Genomic DNA, 18499 nt, shown 5'->3' with positions numbered 1-18499 from the left:
GTGTGTAATGATCAAACTTCTAAAAGAAGATGTGAGGTAGAAGAATTTAAGTCAGGTGGACAACATAGAAGAAAAACTTTTAAAATTAGCATGTCTGGTCATAATCTGATTCTATAAAGAAATTTACTTTTCATATTCTTAGAATACTAGGCTCAAAATAGGTAAGAGGTTTTGGAGTATGAAGTCTTTACATATACTTCATATTAGTTCAAGAAAAATATGACAGTTTAGTGCTGTGTAACTCATTTCAGAGTAAAAGTTTTAAATAATTGTGGAAAAACATATCCTTACCGCAGGAAGCTCTGGAAATTTTATTTAAAATAGAAAAGAATACAGATTATTTTTGTTTAACTTATATAAAAAGTTTTTATTATGAAAATGCTTGAAAGAAGGCAAAATGTAATGAGTCCCCATGAAGCCCTCATTTCATCTTCAATAATTATAGATCCATGGGCAGTCTTTTTCTGTACCTTCAACCACTTTCCATCCTCTTAAATTATTTTTAAACAAATTCCTGACATATTATTTCATCTGCAAATACTTAGCAGGTATCTCTAAAAAGTTATATTTTTAAAGCCCCCAAGTATTCTTTCTTTTTTTTTTTAAATTTATTTATTTTTGGCTGGGTTGGGTCTTTGTTGCTGCACACGGACTTTCTCTAGTTGTGTCGAGCGGGGGCTACTCTTCGTAGCAGTGCACGGGCTTCTCATTGCGGTGGCTTTTCTTGTTGCGGAGCATGGGCTCTAGGCATGCAAGCTTCAGTAGTTGTGGGATGCGGGCTCAGTAGTTGTGGCACGCAGGCTCAGTAGTTGTGGCTCTTGGGCTCTAGAATGCAGGCTCAGTAGTTGTGGTGCACAAGCCCTTGGTTGCTCCACGGCATGTGGGATCTTCCCGGACCAGGGCTTGAACCCGTGTCCCCTGCATTGGCAGGCGGATTCTTAACCACGGCGCCACCAGGGAAGCCCAAGTATTCTTACCATGTATAAAAATAACAGTAACTCCTTAATGTCATCAGATACTGAGTGTTTAAATTTCTATTTGTTCATAAATGTCTATTTTTTCCCCATTTGTTTGAATGAAGATCTAAATCAAGTTCGTTGAACTGCCTTTTTTTTTTTTTTTTTTTTTAATTCCCTCTTTCTCATTCTCTCTCACTTCCCTCTCCCCAAGGTTACTACTACTATTATTTCTAATACCATGTACTCCTGTTTTTTTCATTTTATGCAACAAGAATCAAATAGACTTTTTTTTTTTTTAATCTGTACAAATCAAGCATTTTATTTAGTTATATAGCAAGGGAGCACTCCTTTATTCTCCACTTAAATACCATGCTTGAGATTTAAAATCGTGTTTGGTAGTGTACTGCAGGATGCTAAATAAGACTCCACCCATATTGCTTTGGATTTCTTGATATCTTTTTATGTTTTCCATCACCCATTAGAACGATTAGTTTAACTTCCGTAACCTAAACTTGACACTTCCTGGATGTAGAAGTCATACAGTCCGTTGTCTAGCTTCCTTGTTATGAGATTCATCCATATTGTGCATGCCCTTTGACTTTTTTTAAACGGCTTATTGAGGTGTAATTCACCAACTTTACAAGTCACCTATTTAAAATGTACAAATGTAATGATTTTTATTGTATTCAGAGTTGTGCAGCCGTCTCCACAATCCATTTTAGAACATTTTCATCCTCCAAAAAAGAAACCCCATACTCATTGTCATCACCTTCCAAGTGCTTCCCTTCCTAGCCCCCACCCCAGGCAACCACTAATCTATTTTCAGTCTCTATGGATTTGCTTATTCTGGACATTTCATATAAATGGAATTATACAGTATGTAGTCTTTTGTAACTGGCTTCTTCCACTTAGCATAATGCTTTCAAGGTTCCTCCAGGTTGTAGCACGTATCAGTACTTCTCTTTTTTTTCATGGATGAATAGTACCCCATTTTATGAATATATCACATTTTCTTTATCCAGTCATCAGTTGATGGATATTTGGATTAATAGGCAAATGGTTAATACTTTTTGCCTATCATAAATAATGCTGCTGTGAACATTCATGCACAGGTTTTTGTTTCGTTTTATGTTTTTCTTTCTCTTGGCTCCTTTAACTTTTTAAGAATAGTTTTTCCTATTAGAAAAACTAATTAGAAAGTAGTTTAGAAAATTAGTTTCCGGGACTTCCCCTGTGGCGCAGTGGTTAAGAATCCACCTGCCAATGCGGGGGACACAGGCTTGATCCCTGGTCTGGGAAGATCCCACATGCTGCGGAGCACCTAAGCCCGTGTGCCACAACTACTGAAGCCCGTGCGCCTAGAGCCTGTGCTCCGCAACAAGAGAAGCCACCGCAATGAGAAGCCTGCACACCACAACGAAGAGTAGCTCCCGCTCGCCACAACTAGAGAAAGCCTACGTGCAGCAACGAAGACCCAACGCAGCCAAAAAATAAAAAAATTTAAAAAAAAACAAAATGAAAACTAGTTTCCTAAAATTAGAAAAATTCAGAGTGAATTAATACATGTCCATCAAAAAAACCTTAGAAAATACAGAACAGCAAAAAGAAGGAAAAAGTTCTCCAAGTTGATGTCTTTTAAGTCTCTTTATGTCTTTAAATTCCCCCTTCATACTTACCTATATATCTATCTCTCTTCTTCCTTTCTTCACCCTCTTTTTTTCCTTAAATTTTGTTTTGTTGAAGAAACTCAGTCATTTGTCTTATGGAGTTTTGACTCTGGATTTTGCTGATTGCATCCTCTATTTCCTGTAAATTGGTAGAAAGAATGATTTTTAAATATAGTCTAATAATTGTAGAGTGTTTTTGTCAGCACCATATGGTTGCCATATTGTGGCTGCCATTTTATGTTGCCTGAGTTTTACTAAATTGTTATCTTCTGTTCCATTCATTCACTTGCTTATTTGTGTATTTTTAAGTGAGCTTCTCCATTAGATGGGCATTTGTTTACCTCTTCCAAATGTCTTTACTTCATTTCTCTCTGGTAAAGGCCATATATTTGTTTTGAGATTAACTTCTGTTTACAAACTATAATAGAATCACTAGTTCTCTATTTCTGGTCAGTCTTGACTGTTAAGTTTTAAAAGAAGCCTTAACATTCCCAATAATTCCAATACCATTTTTCCGTAATTCACATGAAATACTTAGTTTTATAGCAGTGGTTAACTTAACCATTTGTTCCCAAAACGTTTTCTGTGAAATAAATCTGAAGTTCTCCTCAAATGAATTAATGTGTGAATATATTTTGTAATTAGGAAAACACACACCATTTTACTATATGATACTTAGAAATAGAGATTTGCTATTTTTACTGTTTCGGTTTAAAGAATGAGTTGCTGTTTTCCTCCTATTCTCTATCTTAAGTTAGCATTTAAAAATTAATATATTGCTGTTAAAGTAATTTCAGCATCCTTTTTACTTCTTCCTGTTGACCAGCTTTTGGGGATGTGATTTGACTTCAGTATTTCAGTATATTTGTGCCCTCTCGTGTGCCAGAAAGATTGTCAGGTGGATGTGTTTTATAATTTATAGAAGGACTCTTCTTGTTTCTAATGAATATTTTCATGTAGGTATTTCAGGAGCCAGCAGAGGAAGAACGAGATGGCAGAAAAAAGAAATACCCTAGTCCCCAGAAGACTCGTTCAGAATCTAGTGAACGAAGGTTTGTGTTTATTTTTAATTAGGAAGACATTGATAACTCACTTTTCAGTTATCTTAGAAGGGCATTAAAGCGATTTTTAACATATGCTCTACTCCTCTCTCTACGCTGATTAAAGAAAGAAAATGTTTTTCCTTCCATTCCCTCTTGTTTTTTGTCTTTGTCATGCTTTCTCCTCCTTTTATAAACAGTCGTCATTATGTGCTTTCCCCAAGAGCTCAGGGGTGGGAGCAGTCTCCTTAGAGAGTATGAATGAAATGTTCCATTTTGTTAGGGTTGCTCAGTATTAAAATCATCTGTAGCGTTTTCTGTTACAAGTAGTGCAGTTTATATGTTGAATCATCAGCCTACCATCAGAAAATTAGTCTTTGTTTAGGAAAACTTTGTTTTGAGCCTTTTGTCTTTTCTAGTTTTAAATATGTTTTTCTCTTACCCCTCCCCATACTTTGGATTCACCTCTTTTTTTCATTTCTCCCCACCCAGTGTACTTGAAGGGAATGTTTTTTTCTTTTTATATAATGGATTAGAGGAATTATATGGTGGTTTTATGGCTTTCTGGAAAAGTATAGAAGCTATGAATTTTGGTGAATCAAGGAGGATATTTCATACTACTGATTTGTTTTCAGACTTGGTTTCTATAGCGTACATATGGCTTTCATATCTGTGTATTATAGGACACGTGAGAAAAAAAGAGACGATGGCAAGTGGAGAGACTATGACCGGTACTATGAGCGGACTGAATTGTACCGTGAGAAGTATGACTGGAGAAGAGGCAGGAGTAAGAGCCGGAGTAAGAGCCGAGGCCTGAGTCGAAGTCGGAGTCGAAGCCGGGGGCGCAGCAAAGACCGGGATCCCAATAGGAATGTTGGTGAGTCCATGAGGCTTCCCCAAAAAACTCCGTAGTTGCTTATCTTCCTGTATCACAAGGGTGCCACAGTGTCCCTTAAAAGTAAATGTACCTTTAATATGTCTGAACAATGTAAAATCTGGAATTGTCTCAAAAAACTTGATTTTTGTTACAAAGACAAGGCTCTATTCTCAGGTTGGAGTCAAAGGAGTTTGACTAAAAAGAAGCTATCCATAAGTGTATCATAATATGTGAGTAGACTTAAGTCATGTTGTATAATTGAAACAAATGTCCTTTAGTCAACAAAGCTGTTACTGGAGGAAGAGGGTTGCCTGCTCCCCTACCCCCACCCCCGACTGAAAATAATTGATTTGCTTTAAGGTTGCTTAGAGTATTTAAAATTAAAAAGAAAGAAATTTAAGTAGATTACTGGGATCCCAACCACTGATCTCCCAGGATAGCAGCTTGGAAGTCAGTTCTTGGATAGCATTCTTATTAAATGTCAGTAGAGAAGCAGGTCTTTCTTCATTTTGTATTGATGTTGATGTTATAAAAGATGATTTTATGCAAGTTACTGGTCAAGATATGTCACACTGTTGATATTCCTGGTTTTAGGATATATTAGTAATGAGAGCACTTTGAAATATGGACAGCTCAGGAAGTTTACTTCAGTATTCTCATCTTTCTTTTTCTGTGAGAAAATAAATGTAGTTTAAGAACATAGATGTCTGATCTTATTTGTTTCTTGTTTTTTGTCTCTGAAGCAGAACATAGGGAAAGATCAAAGTTTAAGAGTGAGAGGAATGACTTGGAGAGTTCCTATGTGTCTGTGTCTGCACCAACTCCAAACTCTTCTGAGCAGTATTCCTCTGGGGCACAGTCTATTCCCAGCACTGTTACTGTGATCGCACCTGCGCACCACTCTGAAAACACAACGGAGAGTTGGTCTAATTACTATAATAATCATAGCTCTTCCAATTCTTTTGGTCGAAACCCTCCACCAAAGAGGCGATGCAGAGATTATGATGGTAAAAGTTCTCTTCTATATTGTACCCAAAAGTACTAGTAAAGCAAATGTTGCTAGTAGTGCATACCTTTTCATTACAGTCTGGATTTTATTAAAAGGGATGAATGAGGAGGAGAATCTCTTTTGGCATATGCTTCTTTACTTGTTGAGTTAATAGTTTGGCTCTTGTTAACAGAATGTTTAAATTTTACCCTTTAGTTTGTTTTTTGTTGTTCTTGTTACTTCAAACACTGTAAGTATACCACAAACTTTGGTAGACACTAGGAATTGTAATTTCTTTGTGTGGTGTTTGTCCCTGGGAATTTGTTAATAAGCATGTATAACCTACTTACAATTTTAACTTGCTAACTTTCCATTTGAATGAATGGATCAGGCTGTGTGTGTGCATTCATTTATTTTAATTTTTTATTATGGAAATATTTAAATATTTACAGAAGTTGACAAAATAATATAATTAACCCTAGTGTATCCATGATCTCACGTCAACTCATGGGCAATCTTGTTTTTGCGTATACTTCCACCACTTCTCCCTGGCCTGTATTATTTGAAGCAAATGACAGACATCATAACATTTTTTCTCTAAATATAGAATGTATATATTTTTAAATTTTATTTATTTTTAAGTAGGGAATAGAATCACATGATTCAAGCATTAAATCACTCTCACCCTGCTCTTCCAGCCACAAAGATCTCCTTCCCAAGGACAGTTTAATGCTGTCAATTTCTTGTGTGTCTTTCCAAACATAGTCTTTGCTTGTGTACATAAACAAAAACATATATTTTCCCCCACTTTCTTTTTTACATAAATGCTAGTATGCTATATACTAATACTATTCATACTTCATTCATACTATGCATAATGTTTTTTTCACTTAGCAATATTTCCTGGAAGTCATCCTGTGTTAATATATAAAGAGCTTCCTCAGTATTTTTTACGCTTCTTAGTATTCTGTATGTACAAAAATGTGTTTAAACCTGTTTCTTTTTGATGGCACTTTTGAGGTGTTTCAAATATTTTGCTGTTACAAACAATGCTGCAGTGAATAACCTGGTACATAATGCTCAGTTGAATAATTTAAAGTTTCAATTCCTAGATGTAGCAAGAATGGTTGCTTTAGAATAATAGCATGAAAGTAGATAGTTGAAAGTAGATCATCTAATTCAAGTTCCTTATCCCTCCCCACCTTTGTTAAATTGTTATTTAAAATATCTGAATATTTATTATGAAAACTCAGTAGCAACTGGGTTAATCTAATAGTGGTTGGTAGCCTGTTTTTGATCCAGTTATTTGCTATCTCAACAAAGTGTAGTCTCACAGTACAGAAAGTAGAGAGTACACCTGCCCCTACCTCAGGGATATGCGATGGTTAACAGAGTAACACTAAGAAGGCTTTAGACTCCCTGGAGAAAAAACACTTCATAAATCAGATTGGTGGGTGTTTCAGGGACTTGTTTGTTTTCTGAACTCTGAGTAGATCATAATAAGATTTATCTTTTATTCTTACAGAAAGAGGATTTTGTGTACTTGGTGACCTTTGTCAGTTTGATCATGGAAATGATCCCCTGGTTGTTGATGAAGTTGCTCTGCCAAGCATGATTCCTTTCCCTCCGCCTCCTCCTGGGCTTCCTCCTCCACCACCTCCTGGAATGTTAATGCCTCCGATGCCAGGCCCAGGCCCAGGCCCAGGTCCTGGACCAGGTCCAGGCCCAGGCCCAGGTCCTGGCCACAGTATGAGACTTCCTGTTCCTCAAGGACATGGCCAGCCTCCGCCTTCTGTTGTGCTTCCCATACCAAGTAAGTATATGTTGAATATTTCTTTAGTGGAGAATTATATTTAGAAGAATCCATCCCTTTTACCTAACTTGACACTGGATTTTAAGTTTTTGAAAAATAAATTATTAATAGAATTTGGAATATATTCCCATAATTAAGATGTTTTTCTTTTTTTTCTATCCAGTGTTACATTGCATTATTTGTAGTACCTCCAAGTGTAAATTTTATTAATAGTGGCCTAATCTATATTGACCTGGAGTCAGAATCTTGCTAAGTGATAGCATCTTAAGAAAGCCAGGGTTTTGAAGAGGTCAGAAAAAAAAGAATATGCCAGTATTTTAGTGAAATTTCTGTCTTTAAAGAAAATCTCTGCGAGAATATTGAAATAATCTTTAAAACATTTTATTATGGAAATTTTCTTTTTTTTTTTCTTCCAGTTTTATTGATATATAATTGACGTACAGTACTGTATAAGTTTAAGGTATTCAGCATAATGATTTGACTTGTATACATCATGAAATGATTATCACAATAAGTTTAGTGACCATCCGTCATCTCATATAGGTACAAAGTTAAAGAAATAGAAAAAAAAATGATTTTTCTTATGGGGAGAACTCTTAGGATTTACTCTGTTAACAACGTTCATATATAACATACAGCAGCATTAATTATATTTATCATGTTGTACATTATATCTCTAGTGCTTATTTATCTTATAATTGGAAGTTTGTGTCTTTTGACTGCCTTCATCCCATTCCTTCTCCCCTCTATGGAAATTTTTGAATATACACAGATGTAGAATAATAATATACCATGTACCATCATCCAACTTCAGTGGTTATCAGTATTCAGCTGTTTTTGTTTCATTTATTCCTCCCCCTCCCCCCACACAATTTTTTTGCTTATTTTTTTTTTTTTTTTTGCTGAAGTAAATTTCAGATGTCATAGCATTTCACCAGTATGTACTTCAGTATGAATCTCTTCAACGATAAGGACTTCAAAAAAAAATGATCAATATGCTGTTACCACATCCACCAAAATTAAGAGTAAGAAATGTTTTAAAATGATCATTTTAAAAAACTTAACAGTTGCTGGTTTAGCAGAAACAGAAATAAGACTAAATTTTTTAAATGTAACTGAAAAAATTCTGGGGCAATCAGTTTACATGTGTACAAAGATATAAGAAAATACCTGCCCAAAGACATATAATGTTTTAAGAGTTGGCAGATTATTTTAAAAAATGGTTGCCATTCAATTTATTTAAGTTGTACTTTTTCAATTTTGGGGTTTTTTTTTTAATCTTAATTTTTAAAATTATTGCAGACTCACAAGAAGTTGCAAAAATAGTTTAACATGATTCCATGTACCCATCACATAGCTTTCCTGCAGTAAATGTGTTATAGAACACATTTCATTAAAGTTGATAAAGATTCAGAGACATTTAATACATAGATTTGGTCAATAGCAATATGGTTATTTTAACAGTGTTTGTTAGTATTTAATATTGTCACATGAATGGTATAATTATGAAGCTCAAGGTGAGATTTTATTTCCCAGATTAAAAGGCATCTTTGATGTATAGGAATTCTCACAATAAAAGATCTTAACCTCATTTTGGGAACATATCTGTTTAAAAGTTAAATCTAAGAATGTCATTTCCCCCCAACATTTTGCTATGAAAAATTTCAAGGAAACAAATACCATCTAGGTTCTACAGTTAACATTTTACTATATTTGTATTATCACATGTGATCTCTCCATTTTTAGTTTTGATGCATTTCACAGTACATTGTAACATCAGTACACTTAAACATGTTTATCATTAACTTGAGAGTTCTGTAGAACTCTATCACCCCAGAAAGTTTGTTCAGGTCCCTTGGTAGCCATTTTCTACTCCCCCTCTAGATGCAACCAGTTTTGCCATTTTTCCACCCGAGATTAGTTTTGTCTGTTATAGAACTAAAATGTCATTTAAATTAATTATGTACCCAGTGCTTAAGCCTGCACATATCAAATTCCTTAATTCTGTTTTAAGCCAAAGTAGGTATTTTAAGTGTGAATATCCAAATTAATACTTGGTGTAGAGAGTATTTTTATTAGCTAGGAAACATTGCTCTACCTTTCACTTTTGATTGTCTGTAGGACCACCTATAACACAGTCAAGCTTGATAAACAACCGTGACCAGCCTGGGACAAGTGCAGTGCCCAATCTTGCACCAGTGGGAGCAAGACTACCTCCTCCTTTACCCCAGAACCTCCTTTATACAGTGTCAGAACGTAAGTATACGTTTGATTTAAAATTGCTAGGGTATAGAAAAGCCAAGTTTTCTCAGAACAGTCTTACACTTAAAAAAAATACAATTAATTTCTATTTTTATGGACTGTGCTATATAAAAATTATATTTGTGTTTACGGGGCAGTTTACTGTGTGGTTATGATATATAACTGTATTTTAATTTTGTGTGATAATGGGAGAGAAGGGTAAGGCCTTCTGTACTGGAGAAGTCTACTCTGCTGTAGAGTAGCAACATTCCTCCACTAAAGGAATTTTATTTTGAAGCTTCTGTTCAAAAATTGTTCCTCTGATTGAATTTCCAAAACATAAGGCTTATCTCCTAAGAGTATACAAAAGGTCCGATAAAATATACCTGATTATTTAACTTGTAATGCTGAAGTGAAGATAGCATCATTTAAACTGTAATATTTAGTGGTTAGGCTGTTTTGTAACATTTATGTTTAACTGTAATAATATGTTTTTCTTGGATCCTAATTCTCTTTTATTTCTTAAGTGTTTTTTTTGTTGTTGGTGTTGGTTTTAGTTGACTAAGCCTTAAAAAAAATTTTCTTCAAAAACATAAAAATAAGGTGGTTGTTTAAAATGTCAGACTGTGAGATTTTCTTTACAGAGCTAGGTAACTTTATAGATAAATTCATCTTTTTTTGTAACTGTGTTTATCATAAACATTTCTTCATCTCTGTCATGACCTGGAGAGGCAACTTAGAAAAGTAATTAAGCCCAGGTTCAAATTCTGCTTCTATCACTTATGTCATTGTGACCTTAGGCAAGTTACTTAACCTCTTTGTATCCTAATTTCCTCTTTTGTAGAATAGAAATAATAATAACATTACTCACCTCATTATGGTTGTTTTGGGGAAGAAATGGATTAATACCTATAAAGCATCTAGAATAGTATCTGGCACCTAGCAAGTTACACGTAAGGAATAGTTATTATAGTTTTGTAGTTATCATTGTCTCCATAAATTTCAGCCTCTCTGAAATCAAACCTGTTATCTTCCCTTAAGTCTCTACTACCTCCACAATGCCTGTCTTTCTTTGTTAATGGAATTAACACCCACCTTATCACCTAGAATTGAAACACTGACATGACTGACTCATTGCTTTGCTTTTTTATATCTAGTTAATCGAAAAATTCTTCCTCTTTTTCTTTGAAGCATCCCTTTCTCTCTATTCCTGCTGTGGCTTCTGCCCTCATCCACACTTGAATCACTTCACATGTCAGATTATTGCTACAATCTTCTTGACTCCATTACATTTCACCCCCATCTTCCCCCCATGTCATACCACATAATGCTGCTAAGCTAGTTTGCCTAAGAAAACCAGCCATGACAGTTCCTTACGAGAACTCTTCATTGGCCATTATTTCCTCCTAGACCATAGATGAACCCCCTTCTATGGCTTCTCTTTCTATAATCTATTCCTCACTTCTTGGTAGTCTGTTTTCACTATTCCCCCATGTGCATTTTCTGTGGTCAGGCCAATTATAACCCTGTCTGTGCCCCTGTCATGACTCAACTTTGTTTTCCTGTCTTCATTCTTAGTAACGTACTCTCTGTCCTGTTTTTGCAAGACCCAGATCTTCTAAGTGTATGGGGAACATTATTGCTCTGTTCTGAACTCCTACAGTACCAAAAAGCATTTATTACGTAATGACATATAATTGTACGTAGGCCTACTATTTGATTTCTTTTCATTTATGTAAATCTTATGTTTAGCTGTTCTTCTTCAGAACAGAAACCACATCTGATAGTTAAGTAATTGTCCATACTGTTTCACTTTTAGTATCTCACCGTCTTCTAATTACTATAGTGTCTTGTTGCAGTGCTTATTTGTTTTACTGCTTCTCCCATTTTTTTTAATTATGGGAAATTTCAGACATATATAAAAATAAAGAAGGTAGTATAATAAACTGCCACGTTCCCATCACCCAGCTTCAACATGTTTCATGTTGACCAATCTTGTTTCATCTATTCCCCCCTGAATCAGCTCTTAACATTACTTCTTAATACCTTTTATTTATCTGAGAGTCTTTTGCAGATGACACATTTTCATATTGTTAAATTTAACATTGTGACTCACAATAAAAATTCCATTTTGTTTTTAATTTCTAAAAAATCTGGCAATTACCATTTATTTTAATATTGTTAAATTTAACATTGTGACTCACTCTATAAAAGTTCGTTTTTTTTTTTTTTCCCCAGCATGAGATTTTTATTTTCTATTTCAGATAAGTTATGGGGAAATGTATATCAAATTTTGTGCCCCGAAGTCCAGCTTTTTTTTTTCTTTTTTAATTTTTATTGGAGTATAGTTGATTTACAGTGTTGTTTTAGTTCAGGTGTACAGCAAAGTGAATCAGTTATACATATACATATATCTACTCTCTTTTAGATTCTTTTCCCATATAGGTCATTACAGAGTATTGGGTAGAGTTCCCTGCGCTATACAGCAGGTCCTTATTAGTTATCTATTTTATATACAGTAGTGTGTACATGTCAATTCCAATCTCCCAATTCATCCCTCCCCACCCCTCACCCCTTTCCCCGCCCTGGTAACCGCAGGTTTGTTTTCTACATCTGTGAGTCTATTTCTGTTTTGTAAATACGTTCATTTGTACCATTTTTTTAGATTCCACATATAAGTGATATATGATATTTGTCTTTTTCATCTGACTTCACTCAGTATGACAAAAATTCCATTTTGATTTTAATGAAAAGATATCTGGCAGTTACCATTTATTTCAATGACTTAGCCTAATATTCATTAATTCAGCAAATATTTATTGAGTGCCTACTCTGTGCCAGGCATTGTGCTACACCCTAAGGAGCCAAGATGAACAAAATGTCTGACTTCATGTTTGAAGATGATTTTTCTGTTATTTTTTAAAGCCAGACTATTTTTGGTATATCAGTAAAGTCCTTTTAGAACTGAAGTTTCAAGTTTCTGTTTTTCAGAGGCTGATAACATTTCCAAGAAAATTTTGGGGACCAATACAGTTAGCAGCTTCTTATTTTGCTATGTTAAGGACTGCATATGAAGACATCTAATATTTCGATTTTAAAAATACATTTTTATACCAAATAAATCAGAATAAACGACAGTCCTTTTAAATTTGGCTTTATGAAATATCACATTTTTTTCCCATTTTTGTTTCAGACCAATAAAGGGCAATAGCTTCCTATTGGCATTTGTGAATTAGTGCTTTAGAAGATAGTCTTATATGCTGTGTCATTGTTTATAAAGAGATTTAGTTGGTGGGCAACTGAACATTTTGAAACTTATAGAATATTCAATATTGGGAAGTTTAAAACTCTACTATGCAAACTGCTTTCTTCCTTTCTTTAAAGTTAAAATGTGATTACAAAATTTAGAGAGAAATTTGAAAACCTAGGAGATAGTTCCTGATAATCTAAACATAAAAAATTTTTTTTGGTGAGTGTAGTTTGTTATTTGTAAATTTTTTGTATCTTTCTATTCAGTTGATTTTAAAACAGCTTTTTTTTTTAATTACCTTTGAGACAGATAAGTTGAATTCTTCAAATTGTTCAGGTTTACTTTTTAAGCACTGTAGTTTATAATTTCAAGAAAATTAGAACTTGCTTCAGTTCAGATGAAGTAAAAAAGCTATATGTATGTTTGCAATGTAATAGAGAACTTAAGCTATCCTTAAAGTTTTACAAGTTGGGAAAGTTTAAGTTACAGATTTTTTTGGTCGTTGAAACTATCGTTAAAACTCACAGCATAGAAAATGTGTGTAAGTGAAGAACAGCATATCAGATGGTATTTAGTTGTGAAAATTATGTCAATAGGGACCCAAATAAACATAGAAAAATGAAATCTGGATTTTTGGAGGTAAGAATAGGAGTCTACTCAATGCTAGGTACTGGGAATATACAGATGAATAAGAAATGATTTTTCTCCTAAGAAGCTAAAAATCTAATAGTGGGAAAGAAATATGTTAAAAATTACAAACCCACAAAAATCAATCATAGTGTATTTTGCTGTTAAAACTAAATGAACAGAGTGCCTCAGAAATACAGGTAACAAAGGAACTAATTCTGCCTAAAATAAAACCTTCATCTAGTCTGTAATTATCACTCATTTTTGAAGAGGTCAATTGAATGTTAAAAGAAGAAAAAGAATTACCCCACTGGAAAACTGGGTAGGATACATGGGGCTCCTGGTAATGCCATTCAAAACTTAATGTCAGAAATGGTTATAATTTAGAAAAAGCTCTGAAATTTGGTTTTTGTGGAGTTAAGATGTTCCAGATACTCTGAAAAGGACTTAAATAATGAAATGTAGTTGGAATTGTATGCAAAAACACCTATTAAAATCAACTATTTCCTTTGAAGTACTTAAACATTTTACCCAAATTTGAAGTCACCAATTCAGTGTATAGTTTTGGGGTTTTGGGTTTTGTGGGTTCCCCCCGCCCCCTGCACAGGACAGTACCATTTTAAAGTATACTCCCTTTTCTGCCTTAAATCTGGCCTGTTTATTCTGCTTCTTTGAAGAAGTAGTAGTAGAAATATTTTGTAACTGCTAAGCTCGTTGTACTGGGTATGTGAAAGAGTAATAGTAAAATATAACATCCTAGGTTTTAGAGACTGATTGTTGGGTTGAAGGCAGTTGTCAATCTTCAAGTGAATTTACATAAAATACTTTTATCTTTCGGAAAATACATTTCCTGTTATTAACTATGTAAAATTATTAAAACATTATATTCTTAAACGGGAGATTCCTCATTTAATTCTGTGGAATACATAACATTTTTCTGTGCACAATCATGGATTTCGATGTGTAGAAAAGTCATTCTCCCGTAGAGTCGTCGTATATTCTCTAGAGTTTCTCTCCCCTTGTGTGTTACTTGGATCTGTGTTGCATTAGTTGTCATTATTGCCCATTTCAAATAATGTCTAATGAATATCAAATAAAGGTATTCATCCAAAGAAATACTTAATTGTCATTGGGATACTTTTAGTAAATAAACTTTCATCCCTTCTTTAAGTATTGAGTCCTACTGTGTTCCAGGCACCATTTAGGCCCTGACCTTTAGAAAGTGTGCCAGGGACCTTGTATTCTAATAGAGAAGACACATGATAAACATGGCCAATAATTGGAAGGTATAGCTTTTTTATTTTTTCTGATTGAGCTTTTAGTTTAAAACTCAGGGGGACTTCCCTGGTGGTGCAGTGGTTAAGAATCACCTGCAGTGCTGGGCACACGGGTTCGATCCCTGGTCCAGGAAGATCCCACATGCCACGGAGCAGCTAAGCCCGTGTGCCACAACTACTGAGCCCGTGTGCCACAACTACTGAAGCCTGCACGCCTAGAGTCTGTGCTCCGTAACAAGAGAAGCCACTGCAGTGAGAAGCCCACGCACTGCAAGGAAGAGTAGCCCCTGCTCGCCGCAGCTAGAGAAAGCCTGTGAGCAACAACGAAGACCCAACACAGCCAAAAATAAATAAATAAATAAATTTATTTCTAAAAAAAAAAACAGGATTTTTTTTTCTTGTGACTAGTCTTAAAGACAAAATCAGGAGAATTACAAAGTGTAGCTAAAATTTTAGTTTGAATAGACTGTCTTCAACTGACTAGAGTTAACATTAAGAATGTGAAAATGTTGCTGTCAGGCATGTAAGATATATGAATGACTCAAGATAAGAGTATGAATTTAGGATGTTGGCAGTTTGGAATTATTTAGTCGCTCTACACTGATCAAAACTAAATTGAATGAATATGGGAACTATACTCAATATCTTGTAATAACCTATAATGGAAAAGAATCTAAAAAAGAATATATATATATACACACATATATATGTTTAACCGAATCACTTTGCTGTACATCTGAAATTAGCACAACATTGTAAATCAAATATATTTCAATAAAAATTTTTAAAAAACTAAATTGAATGAAGCTAAATTGTGACTGGCTTATCTTCACCATTATTGTAACCAATTTGATTTTTTTTTTTAAAGGGTTTAAAATTAATTAATTAATTAATTTTTGGCTGTGTTGGGTCTTCGTTTCTGTGTGAGGGCTTCTCTAGTTGCGGCAAGCGGGGGCCACTCTTCATCGCGGTGCGCAGGCCTCTCACTATCGCGGCCTCTCTTGTTGCGGCGCACAGGCTCCAGACACGCAGGCTCAGTAGTTGTGGCTCACGGGCTTAGTTGCTCCACGGCATGTGGGATCTTCCCAGACCAGGGCTCAAACCTGTGTCCCCTGCACTGGCAGGCAGATTCTCAACCACTGCGCCACCAGGGAAGCCCACCAATTTGATTTTTAAAAACTTTTTATTGTGGAAAATTTCAAATACAAGAGGAGAGCAAATAGTGTAGTTAATTGTCATTACTCATTTAGTGGCTTCAACATGTATCAACATATGGTTAATCTTGCTTTATCTGTAACTCACTCCTGACTTGATTATTTTAGAACAAGTCCCAGACATAACATTCAATCTGTAAAATCTTCATTATATAGCTCTGAAAGATAAGGGATAAACACTCATGCACACAATTACTATACTTTATCACAATCCCAAGATATTTATAACAGGTATTATTGTCAAATATCCAACCAGTGTTCATTATTCCCAGTTGTATCATAGATGTTCCTTTATAGCTGGTTCATTTGAAGCTGGATCCAAATAAGGTTACATATTACATTTAGTTAATATGTTTTTAAGTCTTTATTTTTTATTTTATTTTATTTTTTTAAGTCTTTAAATCTATAACAATTTCTCCTACCTCTTTTTTTTCTCCTTGACATTTATTTGTTGAAGGAACAGATCATTTGTCCTGAAGAATTTTTCCACAATCTGGACTTGGCACATTGCATCCCCTGGTGTTATTTAACACATTCCTCTATCCTCTGTATTTCCTGTAAATTAGAGGTTTAGATCTAGAGACTTAATTAGGGTCACATTTGCTTTTTTTTTTTTCCCCCTTATTTTGCATGAATATTTTATTGATGGGGTTTTGTACTTCCTATTGCAGTATATCATGATGTACATAATACCAAGTTGTCTCCTTTCTGTGTTACAAATATTGATCACTGTGTACAGGTGTTTTCATCCTGATGCATCCGTTTAAAAAGTTGCTCGTGGTTATTTGTGATCCCTGCCTAGATCTCTTGTTTCATTTGGGGTTATAAAAGTGTGATACTCTAATTCTATGATTTCTTCTACATTTATTGGCTGGCATTCTACAAAGTAAAACTTGGGAGTTAACCATTTCTTTAACCTGAAATTCACTTTTTACAGGAAAGACAGGATAAATGCTTGTGTCCTTTCATTTATCACTTTTCAGAAAATGAGTTTGTTTCCTAATATCTTCCAAAGGGACCACTGTATTTTTTTTAAGTATAATTATGAACTCATGGATTTCTAATGTTTAGTAAGTTTCACCCCATTATGGCCCTTTTTGATGTTCAAATTGTCTAGTTTATGACCATGGGGAGCTTCTTCATGTTGGTTCTGCAGATTGCTTTGTTTTGTTTTTGACATGCTAGTGTTTGGTAGCCATCTTGCTTTTGGAGGGACAGGGTATACTAAGGTGTACCAGGCTCATATTAGAAGTTTTCTAACCAGTCCTAGAATCAGCCTTTTATCTGAGGAACTGTTTCTTTTTGAAATAGTATTTAGAGACCTGAATAGATGTTGTTAAAGAAAATCAGGCCTCATTTGAATAAACAGCCATCTTTCTGAAGTGTCTGAATGCATGTTCTTTGTCACTCGTTTTAAAAAGACATTGTACAAAGTAGCCTTTTAGTTTCTAATTTACTTTGAGACAGTTATTAATTAAATACACATGGTACATTGAGTGCTGTATCATAAATTTAAACTAGTCATATGGACTGAGATTGTACTTCCCATTTTTCTCTTTAGCTCACTACTGCATTCTGCAAGGAATTCTCTGCAGTAGGTCATGCTTAAAACTATTTTCAGATCATTGAGGATATGTTAAATTGTTTTTGCAATGTAATGATTGGTCCTTTTTTCAGTTTTGAAAGGATTGGTGCTAAGCCCCCAGTTATGTGGTCTGCTTATACAGTATGATGTGTCACCTCCTCTGCTCCATATATAGGAAGAGAAGGGTAGTAAAGTTTAGTACATCTATTTCTTCTCTACATTTACTGTGAAATCAAGTGGTGCTTTGTGACTTGTCTTATTAAGGTGTATTAAAAGTCTTCTGGATTGTTCACTTTATGAGGACATTTCATCAGGTATTAAAAAAATTCTAAATTCACTTTTTTTTGTGTCACATAGTGAATCTCTGACTTTAGATATGAAATATTGAGTAAATCTTAAAAGTAGGTCTCATACGAGGTAGTCAGTGAAAAAGATACTATTAAATAACCAACCAAAGGGGGCTTTGCTCCTTGATACCTTGTCTTTTTTAATCTTGTTCTACAAAATTTGGCTTCATTGTTTCTGACATTTCTTGCATCTATAAATATAGATTCTAAATGTGCTTTCTTTCCAAAAGTGGTCCTTAATATCTGAGGTAATTTCATGTGTACAGTGGCTAGTCTGTTCACCTGGGATTTTTTCCTTTTTTTCTTTCTCTGTGTTTGTTATCCACCTGCTCGTAGGATAACAAATTTTCACTGTCTATAATTTTTTCTTTTGAATATTTCTTATTCTCTGAGGGTATGCTTGTGGTGGGTTTTTTTTTTAAGTTCCTTTATTATTTTTCTTTTTCTGCTCTCAGATATGGGAGTATAGTTTGTGCATACCTGAAATTATATGAGTTTGGGGAGGAGTGTTTTTAATTTTTTTGAACGGGTATGACAGCTTTCATAACCACATGTCTCATTGGATACAAAACTCTACATGAATAATAGCTCAAGGTTCTGTTATCTAATAACTT

The 18499-nt window shown here is 34.5% G+C and overlaps 1 protein-coding gene across 10 annotated transcripts in view; it reads left to right on the top strand.

The window, feature by feature from the left end:
• Positions 1–18499, top strand: part of RBM27 (RNA binding motif protein 27) — an 81453-nt gene that overhangs the window by 17704 nt on the left and 45250 nt on the right. For 8 of the 10 annotated variants that reach the window (XR_014261651.1, XM_082454088.1, XM_082454089.1 and 5 more), the window contains exons 4-8: positions 3587–3678; positions 4350–4543; positions 5287–5550; positions 7057–7344; positions 9466–9600. Coding sequence is in view for 9 of the 10 variants with exons in the window: in XM_082454088.1 (XP_082310214.1) it covers positions 3587–3678; positions 4350–4543; positions 5287–5550; positions 7057–7344; positions 9466–9600 (973 nt within the window). In the remaining variant the exon portion in view is untranslated. The remainder of the gene's footprint in view (positions 1–3586; positions 3679–4349; positions 4544–5286; positions 5551–7056; positions 7345–9465; positions 9601–18499) is intronic. The other 2 variants (XM_082454093.1, XM_082454090.1) reach the window with 1 other exon arrangement.

This window comes from Balaenoptera physalus (assembly GCF_965194825.1).
Source record: "Balaenoptera physalus genome assembly, chromosome: 3".
NCBI classification, from domain to species: Eukaryota; Metazoa; Chordata; class Mammalia; order Artiodactyla; family Balaenopteridae; genus Balaenoptera; species Balaenoptera physalus.
Note: the sequence above shows the minus strand (reverse complement) of the source record. Positions and strands in the feature narration are given on the sequence as shown.